At 43.5% G+C, this 17,292-nt stretch overlaps 1 protein-coding gene across 1 annotated transcript in view; it reads right to left on the bottom strand.

Annotated features, from left to right (window-relative positions):
- The window catches only part of EZH1 (enhancer of zeste 1 polycomb repressive complex 2 subunit), a 165,718-nt gene that overhangs the window by 13,720 nt on the left and 134,706 nt on the right, over window positions 1-17,292 (bottom strand). Inside the window, exons 16-19 of the mRNA XM_063458931.1 lie at window positions 9,759-9,799; window positions 5,324-5,449; window positions 4,970-5,148; window positions 2,770-2,865 (exon numbers count right to left, since the gene is read on the bottom strand). Coding sequence (XP_063315001.1) covers window positions 2,770-2,865; window positions 4,970-5,148; window positions 5,324-5,449; window positions 9,759-9,799 — 442 coding nt within the window. The remainder of the gene's footprint in view (window positions 1-2,769; window positions 2,866-4,969; window positions 5,149-5,323; window positions 5,450-9,758; window positions 9,800-17,292) is intronic.

Raw genomic sequence — 17,292 nt, 5'->3', positions numbered from 1 at the left:
CTGGTGAGACCTCACATGGAGTATTGTACGCAGTACTGGAGACCGTACCTCCAGAAGGATATTGATACCTTAGAGAGAGTTCAGAGAAGGGCTACTAAACTGGTTCATGGATTGCAGGATAAAACTTACCAGGAAAGGTTAAAGGAACTTAACATGTATAGCTTGGAGGAAAGACGAGACAGGGGGGATATGATAGAAACATTTAAATACATAAAGGGAATCAACAAAGTAAAGGAGGAGACTATATTTAAAAGAAGAAAAACTACCACAACAAGAGGACAGTGTCTTAAATTAAAAGGGCAAAGGTTTAAAAATAATATCAGAAAGTATTACTTTACTGAGAAGGTAGTGGATGCATGGAATAGCCTTCCAGCTGAAGTGGTAGAGGTTAACACAGTAAAGGGGTTTAAGCATGCATGGGATATGCATAAGGCTATCCTAACTATAAGATAAGGCTAAGGACTAATGAAAGTATTTTTTAAAAATTGGGTAGACTAGATGGGCCGAATCGTTCTTATCTGCCGCCACATTCTATGTTTCTATGTGCATAAAGGTAAGGGAGGAGGGTTAATAATAAAAAACAAAATCTCACAATCACACTCAGCCAAACCCGACACACAGTCACTCTTGGCAAACTGCCATATAATCAAACTCCGCCACAACCACACATACAAGGAGAGGGGACGTGAACAGGAGCGGGACCCTTCACCGATTATTGATCCTGGGTCCTGCAGTTTCTAGTTCCTCCCCTGGCGTGGAACCTTAATTTAAAGCATGTGAGAATTCTGAACTGCTTTAACTGCTCATGTCAGACAAATCAGCATTGGTTCCGACAAACTGGGCTTGAGGGAGATTAAATGGACACTACAAAGCACTAAAACAACCTTAGCTTACATGTGTGTAGGTATATAGATCAGGCCCCTGTAGTCTCGCGATTTTACTTCTAAATGGCAGATAATTGATCACTGCAGACTGCAGATCTCTACACATTAAACTGCTTCATTACTCTTAAAGGGACACTGTCAGCACCCAGGCCACTTCCGCTCTTTGAAGTAGTCTGGGTGCTGCGTCCCTTTTGCACGTAGTGCTGCAATGTAAAACATTGCCGTTCCAGAGAACAGCAATGTTTACATTGCAGCACTTAGTCTGCCCTCAGTGGCTGTGTACCAAACAGCCACAGGGAGCGCTTTCAGAATCCAAGTGGACCTTTGATCTGTCATCTGATGCTGGATATCCTCACACTCTGCATAAGGACCTCCAGGGTCACATTTTCCCCATAGGAATTTATAGGGAGGTCTAATGCGCACATGGCCATTGCAGCGCATGTGCATAAGGTCTCCCCCGCCAATTGACGTCAGCACTGGATTCAGGTAAGTAACTGAAGGGGCCCCGCAAGAGGGGGGGGGGAGGGAGCGAGGGAGGGGGAAACCTATTAAACCTATAGTGCCAGGAGTTTCCTGGCACTATAGGATCCCTATAATTTGTTTTGGTGCTTAGAGTATCCCATGAAGCCTGTAAATCTCTTGTGTCAGATCCTGTCAGCATTTCAGATCTACACTGGATAAAAATCTGGATAAGATCAGACAGATAAGCGACAGGGTAAAATTGTGTCTAAAATTTCACATGTGAGCAAAAACCTTTATGAAACATGAGCGTAGAACTAACTAAAGGGCAAGCTATTAGGTGTTTGTCTATTTTCAGTGTTCTTATAGCTCTTGTTTTAGCTTAAATGTAGTTGCTTAGGTTCTCCTTAAGTTAAATGTGACCCAGATGTGGACCCTTTGTTCACTCTGCCTAGATGGGCATCAGCGACAACTCACTGATCAGCCCCAACAGAGTTTTAACATTTTGTTTTTAGCATTAAAGTATATTTTGCATTCACTTATTTTATGTGCCTGACCATTTATTACACTTTTTATGCTTTTAAGTTCTTTCTAATTTTGTTATTGTTCTTGGCACATCAATGTTGTAAAGTACTTACCGATACAAATACCTTGAAGAATCTACCCCACACTATATCCCTGCTGGGGATTATACCACCCAGACACTAATATTTGAGTAATGTTTCTGCTCTATTAAATGTGAGTTGACTATTCTTATATATTTACTTACTACTGCATTTATCACAGTGAGCACTATTGTCAGCTTTTTATATATTCATCTGTATGCTGAGAGATTGGCCCCTAGAGCTACATATCCATCAGTGGGAATTGTACCACTGCATGCGGTTTTACTCAGAGTTGGTTTATAGCTCTATCAAATGTGAGTGCTATATCATATATGTTTCTGTTGAGGGTCCTGTACCTAGCACTAGACACACTGCACTATCACCAGTTATTCTCTGTTTTATTATATATACCCATATTATCTGAAGTCTGGATGGTTACCAGCAAGGAAAACCACAAGCATTTGTAGACTTATTGGACTTTACATTTGGAGCAACCTGTATTTGTGTTTTGTATTGTTTTATTCTCTGTTCATCAGTAATGGGTTGAGGGTATCCATTACTATTAGTTTATGCAGCCTGTTCCTCTACATATTTATAGTTAAACTTAGAGCACTCACCCTACTCTCTAGTATAGTTTTCTAACAGTATTGAATTACTTGGAATGGTTATTAAATCCAGGGCTTATTTTGCTGTTTGCAAATTAAGTAGAAAAGATCTGTCCAGAGTTGTCATAAGTGAAATATTCATTCCACAGCATTATATGGCATGTTGAGAAATCTAACATTTTTAGGGATAATAAACAAATAAGAAAAAATACTGACCTCTCCACAATACTCGGAGATAAATTCATTCTTCTGGACAGACTCTTTAATGAAGGTTCCCCAGCCAGCAACATCTGATGGAGCCAAGAGCAAGTGCTGAAGATAAACAAGAGAGATCGCATTCAATTCTTTCTTTCCGGTTATAATAGAAAGCAAATGGCTAAACAGTGAGCAGGACACTATAACGTTAGAAATAAAGATTTCCATCCTAATGCTTTAGTGTTCCTTTAAGGTTTTCAAAATTAGACAGTAGTCTTTCATTTTCAGAATACCATGTAAAAATTGTGGATTTATTACCAAGACTTTATTTTGACCGATGCACATGCAATCACATTAGGTATAAATCTAACGCTCATTGACACACATTTCTATGTGAATCGAAAATATGAAGATCAACAGGAAAATGGTGTGAATTTAGTTTCTGACCTTACATACCACAGACAACAAAGTTTAGTTTAATGATGCGGTTGTATAGTCCAGGCTCCTGCAGTGTCACTGCTTAATTCCATGCTGTTTATGAGGCACATAGTTACACAGACAGAAAAGAGACATGCGTACAAGTTCAGCCCTTTCCACATCTGTACATGCTGCCGATACAAAAGAAGGCAAAAAAAAACACAAAACACTTTGAGGTGCTTTCCAATTTTGCAAAAAGTTAGGGAAAATCCTCTCGACCTCAGAATGGCAGTCAGATTTTTCAGTGGATCAAGAAGCTGTTACCCCACAAATTAAAAATCAGATTTTTTTTTTTTTCCAGTTGATGTTTAAACATCTGTACAGATACTGATAAAACCACATGTTCAGGCAGATATTTCCACGTCCTTACTGTTCTTATTGTAAAAACCCTTGTCCTTTGCCTTAGACTAAATCTACTTTCTTCCAGTCTAAATATGTAACCTTGAGGCCTGTATGTACAGGTGTTACATTACTTTGAGCTTAATGGTTTCATTTTCAAATAGTACGGTCTATTTACTTTAGAAGTAAAGTGACTTATTTCCAGCTTTGAAATTAAAAAAAAAAGCAGGGGTAGTAGATAGTAGTACTTATTAATAAAAGCTTAGAATGCAATTATAAATGAAAATAAAAAAACATGTCTAAATAAATGAAAAATCTAAATGTAACAAAAGATTCAAGCCTAAATAGCTCAATCAGCTTTAATTCTACTATTGTCAATTCCTATTTAAAAAGTACTACAAAATTAAGCGATTTCTGTGAACGGCTCATGTGTTCTTACACCTATCACCCACCATCACAGTTGCTACATTTTGATCGACAGACTGCTGCTTCACACGGATACTTTTAAAATAAGTGTTTTATAGACACATTTGTTTATATATTTACTTTATTTTATACTGTGGGATTAAAGATATTAGAATTTGTTTGACTGAGCTTCATAGGCATGTACCTTTTGCTGCATTTAGATTGTTGATATATTTAGACATATTTTCTATTGTCATGTATAATTGATAGTTTTTATTGATAAGTACTATTTATCTACTAGATCAAAGTTTCACATTAGGTTTTTACCTGATGTATCTTTTACAGTAATGTGTTTTAGAGGGTTTTTTATGGTATCCCTGTGCTCCAGTTTCAGAGCAGTATTTAAATTTCTAGGTTTTTCTTTATTTCTAATCTTTCCTACTTCTCTCTCTCTTTGTTAATTGAACTTTAATCTAACACAGGAGGCAGCTGCAATTAACTAGCATGCAATTAACAGAACAAGAGATAAGAGTTTCCAAATAAAATATGACACAATGCGATAACAGAACTTTAAAACAGATCCTCTTCTGCTCCCTTCTGGTGCCTGGAGCTAACGTCACTGCTGTACTCTTGCGCATAGCCTAGGGAAAGTAACTGATTAAGCTTGATGGCGGTAGCACCATCCAGTGTCAAGCAGTGTCTGGCTTAGGAGAAACACTGAGACAAAGTAGTCCGTTCTTTGTCTCTGTATATCTTTTGACCAAGTTGGAATTTTAGTGAAATTCCAACACAGTCAATCCGAGCACTTCATAACGTTTCTATCATATTTTAGATTGGGGGGATGGAGGGGGGTGACAGCTTTAAAGATCACCTATAACGTGTGCTAACTTATTTTTACGTGATGCTTTATTTTCTTATAACAGTCAGGGCATTAGAGGAGGAGAAGAAGAAGAATTGTTCTCAAGTAGTTCCAAAATATATACTACATCTACATACTCACTTTCTTCAAACCTCGCTGAATGCTGCAGTTCTTGCATGACACAACCTTGGAGTCCCAGTGCTCAGATGCCCCACAAGTAAGGCAAAGGTCTGGGTCACACTCTCTCACAGCCAGGTAACAGGGGCATTGCTTAGTGTTGCACTGAGTCTTACACCTGCACCCAGGAAATCGGTTTTGACCTACAGGGGAACATATGAGGAAAACATGAAAGGAAATAGTAAGAATCTTAATTTAACACATTCTGCATAAGAGCACCCATACATGAATAAAAGCGTATGAAAAAGACATATTTAGAGATTAAGAATAAAAATATTGCATATAATTACATGTTACCGTATAACTACTGTTACTTACAGTCTGGGTTACACTGACAGAACTTTTCACAGAAGTTTTGGGTCATAATACAGGGACATGTGCTGTCACATGGGTGATCTGGGTGGTCACAGGGCTGGTAGTTGTAAACTTGATTAGCAGAATTATCTAGCAATGACCAAGAAACATACAATCAGTAACCGGTACACGAGTTAGCCTGATCAACATTAGCTCGTATAGCTTTATTTTGGAGAGAACAGAGCAAAACTATAAGTTTTGTCAGTATTCAAATATTCTTTATCACTTGGGAACCACAACATTTTCTGACATTTTGATTAAGTTTTAGGTGATTGAAGTTAACCTCTAAAAATATACACAATGACAAACATCTTCATTCAAATAATATGTGCATGTTTTAACATGTAACGATTTAACTGATTTTTCAAGCAAGTCAATACAGAACGAGAAAAGGGACAAAAGTATAATTGATTAAGATAGATAAACGGATGTACACATCTCTAGCAATGATAAATATTTTTTGAGGATGTCAGAATTTTTTCAAGTCACAGAAAATAATCAATGTGGTATCTTCATTGAATACATACAACACCATTTACTGCAGTCTGGGTTAAAAACAAATTGTCGCAAAAGGGCAAGCAAAAACGGTATTTATAAGTGTGTGCATCTCATCCACTAAACAAATGAAAAACCTGTCCAAGCGAGTACCACAACATCCATAGAGATTAAACTCATGATTCCAGTTTGTATTTATAGTATATATGAGATGGACTAAGCCACATAGAAAAATTAAACAGTTGTGCTATAAATCCTTTTCCTGTTCTATGCTGGAGTAATATATTATGGGTCAACTAAATCATTTCTGTAGCAAGTGTCAGACATTCAATAATGTAAAAATAAAATCTCAACTTATGCATCAATATATGAATAAATTAAAAATAAATTAAAACACACATGAGGTTTATTTCCCAAACAGCAATTTGAAAATGAAATAGCAAAATTTAGGTAACAATAGCCAAGCTGTGACTAGCGTTTTTTCTTATATTTTCTTCTAAAGATCAGCTATGTTGCACTCAATCACGTCATCTTACTTTAGAATCACTATGAATTGGAGTTTAGTGAATACACTCTACATGTCAGTGATTAACAATGACAAATTGTACTTTACATTTTACTAAAAAAATATTGCAAACCCCAAATAAATATCCTATATGTTCAAATGTAATAACACGCCATATAAAACTCGTATAACAATATTATTCCACTACAATATGCAAAGTTGTATATAAATATAATTTTTTTTTTTTTACTAGTTATTGGTAAAGCATTGTTAAAAGCAGTTCTACAACATAAAATGGCCAGATTTGAATATCAGAATTATTTTTCCCTGTTAGATTTTACTTAAGATATACAGGCAAATTCTTTTCCCACATTTGATTTCACATGAGATATTTATTTTCACTTAAGCGTCCTGTTTACTGGGACGCCGAGGGTTGGAGGCAATGATGCAATAGCGTCACCTGCACCACTCACTGCAGGACACCGAGTTTCAGTGGTCTTTGCAGGATCCTAATGCCATGAGCATAGCATGAGTGTATCTAAAAATTGTGTGGGAAGAACAGATTCCTTGCAGACCGAGGATAAGGAAAACCTCTACCACAATACGCAAGGCCTCAATACAACAGGACACAAGTAGGTATACAAGTGGGGTAAGAGACACACAAAGAGGCAGGGGAGAAGTAAGAGAAACACAAAGGGGATAGGAAAGAAAGATGCACACAAAGGGGCTGGGGGGAAGCGAGAGGTACACAAAGGATATGGGGGATACGAGAGATGCAAAAAGGGATAGTCTCAAATGGTCAGTTGTAAGAGACAAAAGGGTGAGAAAGGTACACTAAAAGGGGTGTAAGACACAAAAGGGTGCAAAAGGGGGGATTCAATAAACTAAAGGGGGTGTAAGACAAATAAAATACACTAAAGCAGATAAGACAGTCAAAAGAGGGGATAAGAAAATCACAAGGGACTAAAAGGGGTAAGAAACTCAAAAGGGGTATTAAGAAACACACAGGTGAAGACACATGTGGGTGGAGGGCAGCAAAATGCATCTTCGCCTTTGTATCCAAAAATCCCTGCATTGGCCCTGACAATAGCTGAAAATGTATATTTAGACAACACTACATATTTTGATATTTTTTGATATAATGATTTATTTTTTATCAATATATAAACCAAAAAATGAAAGTGTAGGTACACTAAAAACTGAAATGGGGGTGTTAGTTAATGAAGACCAGGAAAAGGCAGGAATTTTAAATAACTATTTCTCCTCCGTATATATTAAGGAAGAACCCATGTCATTAGATGTGCAAATGATTGCTACTAAAAACTTGCAGAATAATTGTAATTGGTTAACTCAAGACAAGGTGCTGCAGCAACTAAAGAAAGTTAATATAAACAAAGCTCCAGGGCCTGACGGTATCCATCTACGAGTACTTAAGGAACTAAGTGTAGAAATAAGTGAACCTCTCTTTTTAATCTTTCAAGATTCTTTTCTTTCAGGAAGGATTGGAGGAAGGCAGATGTGGTTCTTATATTCAAAAAGGGTTCCAAATCCTTGCCTGGAAATTATAGACCTGTGAGCTTAACTTCTGTGGCTGGGAAAATATTTGAAAGGTTATTAAGGGATAATATTCAAGAATTCCTTGACAAGAACATGGTTATCAGCAAAAATCAGCATGGTTTTATGAAGCACAGGTCATGTCAAACTAACTTGATTGCGTTCTACGAGGAAGTAAGTAGAAGTATAGATCAGGGTGTTGCAGTGGATGTGATCTATTTGGATTTTGCCAAGGCATTTGATACAGTTCCACACAATAGATTAGTGTTCAAACTCAAGGAAATTGGTCTAGATAAAAATGCTTGTTCTTGGATAGAACATTGGCTTAAAAATAGAGTACAAAGAGTTGTCGTTAATGATACATTTTCAAGCTGGACAGAGGTGGCAAGTGGTGTCCCTCAGGGGTCTGTTCTGGGACCCCTTTTATTTAACATGTTTATAAATGATTTTGAAGAAAGCATTGAAAGTCATGTTTCAGTATTTGCAGATGACACAAAACTCTGTTAAATAATACAATGTGCACAAGATATTACTGTGCTGCAGAGGGATTTAGACTGGGCACTCAAATGGCAGATGAAATGTAATGTTGAAAAATGCAAAGTTATGCACTTCGGCGTGAAGAATACACAAGCAACTTATACCCTTAATGGAAGCGAATTAGAGATAACAACACACGAAAAGGACTTGGGAATTGTTATAGACAACAAACTATGCAACAATGTGCAATGTCAATCAGCAGTGGCCAAGGCCAGTAAGGTATTGTCATGCATGAAAAAGGGCATTCATTCTCGAGACGAGAATATAATTGTGCCTCTTTATAAATCACTGGTAAGACCACATATTGAATATGCTGTGCAATTTTGGGCACCTGTGCTAAAGAAGGATATTATGGCACTAGAAAAAGTGCAGAGGCAGGTTACGAAATTAATAAAAGGAATGGAACATATCAGCTATAAAAAAAAGGTTAACAAATTTAAACCTATTTAGTTTAGAAAAACGTCGCCTGAGAGGGGATATGATAACATTATACAAATATGTTTGGGGCCAATACAAACCATTGTGTGAAAATCTTTTCACAAACCGGACTTTACATAGGACACGAGGTCATGCGTTTAGACTGGAAGAAAGAAGATTTCGTCTAAGGCAAAGGAAAGGTTTTTTTTACTGTAAGAACAATAAGGATGTGAAATTCTCTGCCTGAAGAAGTGGTTTTATCAGAGTTCATACAGATGTTCAAACAGCTACTAGATGCATACTTACAAAAACAGAATATTTAAGGATATAATCTTTTAATGTAGGGTAATAACTGCTTGATCCAAGGATAAATCTGACTGCCATTCTGGGGTCAAGAAGGAATTTTTTTCCTAGCTTGTTGCAAAATTGGAAGTGCTTCAAACTGGGGTTTTTTGCCTTCTTTTGGATCAACAGCAAAAAAACAAACGTGAGGAAGGCTGAACATGATGGACGCAAGTCTCTTTTCAGCTATGTAAAAGATATATATGTTTTAAAAGTAATCTAAAAAGTTTATCCAAAAATATTACATTATCTGGTAAGTTTATCCAACAATATTAACTTTAGCCCTATGAGGTGAAAATCAACCATACAGTTGCTAACAGTGCAATTTTTTTTTTACCATGAGTCAGAACAGTAATTCACATTTATCTTTTAGACGAAATGTATGCGTATGTAAGTTTTTTAGTTTATGCTGCTTTAATAAAACACACTCACTTGAATTATAGGAATAGCTGAATGGGGTTTCACATAAATAACACCAATCATCTGCCTTTTGGCATTTACTGAATGCCACTGTGATTTCTTGTCTGCCAAGTGAAAGCTAAAACTTACCCTTTTTAAGCTGAATCTTTCTACAGTGAGCAGCCCACAACCTGCAAAATAAAAAAGTGACATTACATATAGAAAATGTTTTGAAACTATAAATAAACCCAAAGTCTGTGGCCAGTTAAACAGGGAAAGGTATGTAAATCTGAGATACAGATTGTGCCTGGGACTTGTTATCAAAAAGTACAAACCACATTTGTTCCAGTAAGGAAGTCCTACTTATAAAACCCGCTGTGGAAATATACATTTTAAGGCACACGTAGATAATTTGCAGCATTTAAATTCCACAAGGGATGTAGTCTTCCATTTTAATCCCTTCAGGACCATTACTAAATTATGATTGCAACAATTCAGTCATGTCCTTAAAGAGTTAAATAAAGCAGATACTTGCTGTTTCCATGCAGTCAGTCCGAGGTCTCTCCTAGATTTGCATACAATAGTTAGTGAGAATGTATGGGGGGGATATGATATTGTATCATAACATAATTTCTTACAAGCAATATTGCAATGACGTGGCAGGAGAACAAAGAAGAAAAACAAAAAACATAATGAACAGACACTGACAATTTTCCTATCATAACTAATATGTTATTTATAGAATTAATTTCCATTTGTCTTAAAGACAAAATGATGTAAGCACAGCTGGGTGCCAAGGTAACTTGTGACGTTCAGTGATTCAGTTAGGGTATGCTGTTATTTGTATGTAGTTTGCCATTAGCAAGAGGGAGCTTTTACTATGTATTAGGGAGTGAGGATGTTGTAGAGGGCTCTTTTTTCAATCTCTATTCGAAGTATAGCTGGGTTTAATTCCACTTAGAGTCGATCATTATAGGCATTTAGGCTCTTTCCGTCAATGTACTCTTCCTGCTTTTTATGTACAGCATATATTATAACAAATGCATGTTAGAACATCTATTCATGTGCCTATCACTTCACTCACCAAACCTATGGTGATTGTAGGCAGGAGGTTTATTTCCACATGCTGAGGTATTAAGTGTGTTTGTGTTCTACTCCTTACCTACCTTTTTTAGTTTGTGCCAGTACACATTCTATCTAGACATCCTTCCTCTCTTTTCCAATATTTGACCTTCACAAATAAAATGGCACAGTGTCTCACGGCTGCCATACCTCTATTTACCTAACTTTAAATACAATGAATAAAGAGATACTAATAAAATGTAGAGTTTTTTTTTTTTATATATATTTACTTCCCCTCTACTGACCTTTCTAGCTCTAGTTCACTAAGAGTAGGTTTTCATTTTTTGTTGTTGTTGATCATAACCCCTTAAAGGGACACTATAGTCACCTGAACAACTTTAGCTTAATGAAGCAGTTTTGGTGTATAGAACATGCCCCTGCAGCCTCACTGCTCAATCCTCTGCCATTTAGGAGTTAAATCCCTTTGTTTATGAACCCTAGTCACACCTCCCTGCATGTGACTTGCACAGCCTTCCATAAACACTTCCTGTAATGAGAGCCCTATTTAGGCTTTCTTTATTGCAAGTTCTGTTTAATTCAGATTTTCTTATTCTCTGCTATGTTAATAGCTTGCTAGACCCTGCAAGAGCCTCCTGTATGTGATTAAAGTCCAATTTAGAGATTGAGATACAATTATTTATGGTAAATTACCTCTGTTTGAAAGTGAAACCAGTTTTTATTTTCATGCAGGCTCTGTCAATCATAGCCAGGGGAGGTGTGGCTAGGGCTGCATAAAGAGAAACAAAGTGATTTAACTCCTAAATGACAGTGAATTGAGCAGTGAAATTGCAGGGGAATGATCTATACACTAAAACTGCTTTATTTAGCTAAAGTAATTTAGGTGACTATAGTGTTCCTTTAACCCCTTAAGGACACATGACATGTGTGACATGTCATGATTCCCTTTTATTCCAGAAGTTTGGTCCTTAAGGGGTTAAGGACCAAGGCTTTTTTGAGCTGCAGCATGTGTGACAAAAAGCAGTTTTGGCACCTTTGCCATGTATGTATTCTGCCACGATTTTCCCCTTCCTGTTCACTATGAGCACTGCAAACAGTTGGTATGTCAGTCTGGGGTCACTAACGTTGGCCCCTGTTGAAAGAGGGGACCCATAGGCAGGGCCGGATTAACATAGGGGCTGATGGAGCTGCAGCTCCAGGCCCAGGCCCATGGAATAGGCCCATTGGTTTAAAAAAAAAAAAAAAAAAAAATTTTTTTTGTAAATTTTTTTTTTTTACACACTACTCTTAGGGTCAGAGGCGGCCCTCTAATTAGGCGGTTTAGGCGGCCGCCTAAGGCCTCGCGCTGGCTGGGGCCTCGCGGCCGCCTAAACCGCCTGTTGGCAGAGTGTGTCAGGTCCTCGGTCACTGACCGAGGACCTGACACCAGGAGGGGACACCGGGTGCGAGGCCCCTCCTGGCTGCCCGGCCACCGCAGACACCGGTCTGCAGCTCCGCAGTGTGCAGAGCTGCAGACCATGTGTCTCGCGAGAACCGGCCAATCAGAGCGTTGCCGCGGGTTACCACGGCAACGCTCTGACATCTCGCGAGATTACATGGTCTGCAGCTCTGTGGAGCTGCAGACCGGAAGGCAGCAATGGCCACCAGACCACCAGGGAGCCCACACTGGACCACCAGGAAAGGTAGGCTCTCACCCCCCTCAGCCTTACCCTCAGCCTCACCAACCACACCACCCTCAGCCTCACTACCCCTCAGCCTCACTACCCCCACCACCCTCAGCCTCACTACCCCTCAGCCTCACTACCCCCACCACCCTCAGCCTCACCAACCCCCACCACCCTCAGCCTCACCAACCCCCACCACCCTCAGCCTCACCAACCCCACCACCCTCAGCCTCTACTTACCCCACCACCCTCAGCCTCTACTTACCCCACCACCCTCAGCCTTTACTAACCCCACCACCCTCAGCCTCACTACCCCACCACCCTCAGCCTTACTAACCCCACCAGCCTCAGCCTCACTACCCCCACCACCCTCAGCCTCACTAACCCCACCACCCCAGCCTCACTACCCCCACCACCCTCAGCCTCACTAACCCCACCACCCTCAGCCTCACTAACCCACCACCCTCAGCCTCACTACCCCCACCACCCTCAGCCTCACTACCCCCACCACCCTCAGACTCACTACCCCCACCACCCTCAGACTCACTACCCCCACCACCCTCAGCCTCACTACCCCCACCACCCTCAGCCTCACTAACCCCACCAGCCTCACTACCCCCCACCCTCAGCCTCACCTTCCCACCACCCTCAGCCTCACTAACCCCACCACCCTCAGCCTCACTATACCCCACCCTCAGCCTCATCCCCCTACCACCCTCAGCCTCACTATCCCCCCACCACCCTCAGCCTCACTATCCCCCACACCACCCTCAGCCTCACAACCCCCACACCACCCTCAGCCTCACTACCCCCACACCACCCTCAGCCTCGCTACCCCCCACACCACCCTAAGCATCACCACCCCCAACCACCCTCAGCCTCACTACCCCCACACCACCCTCAGCATCACCACCCCCAACCACCCTCAGCATCACCACCCCCAACCACCCTCAGCCTCACTACATATCACCCTCAGCATCACCACCCCCCACACCACCCTCAGCCTCACCACCCCCACACCACCCTCAGCCTCACCACCCCCCACACCACCCTCAGCCTCACTACCCCCCACACCACCCTCAGCCTCACTACCCCCCGCACCACCCTCAGCCTCACTACCCCCCGCACCACCCTCAGCCTCACTACCCCCCGCACCACCCTCAGCCTCACTACCCCCCGCACCACCCTCAGCCTCACTACCCCCCCACACCACCCTCAGCCTCACTACCCCCCACACCACCCTCAGCCTCACCCCCCCACAACCCTCAGCCTCACCCCCCACCACCCTTAGCCTCACTACCCCCACACCACCCTCAGCATCACCACCCCCAACCACCCTCAGCATCACCACCCCCAACCACCCTCAGCCTCACTACATATCACCCTCAGCATCACCACCCCCCACACCACCCTCAGCCTCACCACCCCCACACCACCCTCAGCCTCACTACCCCCACACCACCCTCAGCCTCACCCCCCCACAACCCTCAGCCTCACCCCCCACCACCCTTAGCCTCACTACCCCCACACCACCCTCAGCATCACCACCCCCAACCACCCTCAGCATCACCACCCCCAACCACCCTCAGCCTCACTACATATCACCCTCAGCATCACCACCCCCCACACCACCCTCAGCCTCACCACCCCCACACCACCCTCAGCCTCACCACCCCCCACACCACCCTCAGCCTCACTACCCCCCACACCACCCTCAGCCTCACTACCCCCACACCACCCTCAGCCTCACCACCCCCCACACCACCCTCAGCCTCACCACCCCCCGCACCACCCTCAGCCTCACTACCCCCCGCACCACCCTCAGCCTCACTACCCCCCGCACCACCCTCAGCCTCACTACCCCCCGCACCACCCTCAGCCTCACTACCCCCCGCACCACCCTCAGCCTCACTACCCCCCCCACACTACCCTCAGCCTCACTACCCCCCACACCACCCTCATCCTCACTACCCCCCACACCACCCTCATCCTCACTACCCCCCACACCACCCTCAGCCTCACTGCCCCCCACACCACTCTCAGCATCAGCCCCCACCACCCCCACCACCCTCAGCACCACCACCCTCAGCCTCACCATCCCCCACCACCCTCAGCATCACACCCACCACCCTCAGCATCACCCCCACCACCCTCAGCATCACCCCCACCACCCTCAGCATCACCCCCACAACCCTCACCACCCTCAGCATCACCCCTCACCACCCTCAGCATCAACCCCCCTCACCATCAACCCCCCTCACCATCAACCCTCACATCACCCCCCTCCCTCTCACATCACCCCCCTCCCTCTCACATCACCCCCCTCCCTCTCACATCACCCCCTCCCTCTCACATCACCCCCTCCCTCTCACATCACCCCCCTCCCTCTCACATCACCCCCCTCCCTCTCACATCACCCCCCTCCCTCTCACATCACCCCCCTCCCTCTCACATCACCCCCTCCCTCTCACATCACCCCCTCCCTTTCACATCAGCCCCCCTCCCTCTCACATCAGCCCCCCTCCCTCTCACATCACCCCCCTCCCTCTCACATCACCCCCCTCCCTCTCACATCACCCCCCCTCCCTCTCACATCACCCCCCCCTCTCACATCACCCCCCCTCCCTCTCACATCACATCACCCCCCTCCTTCTCACATCACCCCCCCTCCTTCTCACATCACCCCCCCCCCCTTCTCACATCACCCCCCCACTCTCACATTACCATCACCCCTCTCACATTACAATCACCCCCCACACCATCACCTCCCTGTCACCATCACCCCCTCTCACCATCACCCGCCTCTCCTTCTCACCATCACCCTCCTATACACACAACACACTTCAAGCAGCTACACCAAAAAACATAGGGTCTCAGACAAAAATGCAAACATGCTCACAGAGACATACATTCACACCCGTCAGACACACTCTCAGGCACATACACAGGTAAACTGTGCATCAATGTGTATATGTGACACTTTTTTTGTTAGTGGGGCCTCATGTTTGAGTTTCGCCTAAGGCCTCATAAAGTCTAGAGCCGCCTCTGCTTAGGGTTGCCAGGTATTTCTCATGTATTTCTTAGGGTTGCCAGGTATTTCTCAGAAGTATTTCTCAGGTATTTGAGGCTGCCTAGCCGGTGCCGGTATTGCAGTAATACAAATGTCTGTCTCAGTATAAACATAGATTATTCTGCAATACCAGCGCCGGCCAGTAGGGGTCGCTGTTTGTGTGGAGAGAGGCAGTGATAAGAAGTTACGGCATCTCCTTCCCTGCCTCTCTCTACTCACTGATCCGCGGGGGAGCAGCTATGCACAGAGAGTCCAGACAGTAGCTCCGAGACATGGGGACGCTGAGACATTGGGACACTGGGGAACATGGGGACCCTGAGCATGGACGTCCGCAGGAAGTTTTGCGGGGTGGGGGGGGGGGCATAATTGTAATGACATCCATGCTTGGCCCCTTTTTGACAGTGTCATGAAAGGGAAGGAGCATAGTCATTTTCACATAAAGCAAGGATGAATAGCGTTTTCACAACTATGGTGTCAGGAATATATGTTTGTATTCCTGACACTATAGTGTTCCTTTCATCAAATTACAGGAACATTCTGGTCACCATAACAACTTTATCTAAATTAAAATGCTGTCATGCAAGGAGGCCCCTGGGTGCTCTTTCTTTGAAGGGGTGAAACCGCTCTCAAATGGTTTACCCCCAAAGGCTTCCTTCAGCTCCAGATCTCCAGGTCGCTCAGTGGTATTCGACTTCTGAAACAGAGTGTCAGGAAGTGCAGATTGACGTTGGGCATGGGTGCCGCTGATTGGCTAGAGTGGTCAGCTGACACTCTAAGCCAAGCGCTAGTTCCCGATTCATAAAAATGTTTTACGTTTTTATGAATGGGGAGCTACTGATTGGCTTAGAGTGCTAGCTGACCCATCTAGCCAATCAGCGGCACCCCTACCCAGCGGCCCTCTGTGTTTACTGACAATCAGTAAATAAAAGTGAACACATTAACACTGATATTGTTTGTTTTTACCTGGGGAGATGAGACGGTCCAAAGTTTCCCTGCCAGGCCCAGGTACCAACGCCTTATAATGTGGTGTCCAGAATGAAGTGCTCCAATCTCATGTTCTTCTCCTTCATTTGACACAGTCTTCTTTGTCTTCTGAGGCTCCTTCTGCTCCTTCTGCTCCTTTACCTTTCTGCTACGTTCTGCTTATTTTGCGCCCTTCTGTTCCTTTCTCTTTCTGATCCCTTTCTGCTCCTTGATGGCTCTTCCTGCTCCTTGATGGCCCTTCCTGCTTCTTGCAGACCCTTCCTGCTTCTTACTACCCTTCCTGCTTCTTTCTGCCCCTTCCAGCTTCTTGCAGCCCCTTGCTGACCATTTCTGTTCCTTCTGATTCTTCCTGCCCCTTCCTGCTCCTTGCTGCCCCTTCCTGCTCCTTGCAGACCCTTCCTGCTTTTTGCAGACCCTTCCTACTCCTTTCTGCCCCTTCTTTCTCCTTGCTGCCCCTTCCTACTCCTAGCAGACCCTTACTACTCCTTGCTGACCCCTCCTGCCCCTTGCAGACCCTTTCTACTCCTTGCTGACCCCTCCTGCTCCTTGCTACCTCTTCCTACTCCATGCTGCCCCTTCCTACTCCATGCTGCCCCTTCACTGTGATAGATTTAGGCAGGTTTATTGGACACCGCAACTTTTCGACCTGTACCCAGGTCTTTATCAAGTCTCCAATGTCCCCTATGTATCAGTGTCCCCTATGTATCAGTGTCTCAGTGCCCGTAGTGTCTCTGTGCCCGTAGTGTCTCTGTGCCCGTAGTGTCTGTGTCCCCTAGTATAAAAGAAAAAAATCTCAGGCACTCACTGTGATAGCTTTAAGCAGGTTTATTGGACACCGCAACATTTTGACCTGTACCCAGGTTTTTATCAAGTCTCCAGTGTCCCC

This window comes from Pelobates fuscus, chromosome 6 (genome assembly GCF_036172605.1).
Source record: "Pelobates fuscus isolate aPelFus1 chromosome 6, aPelFus1.pri, whole genome shotgun sequence".
In the NCBI taxonomy this organism is placed as follows: Eukaryota; Metazoa; Chordata; class Amphibia; order Anura; family Pelobatidae; genus Pelobates; species Pelobates fuscus.
The sequence above is the reverse complement of the archived record's forward strand: the minus strand, read 5'-3'. Positions and strand labels throughout refer to the sequence as shown.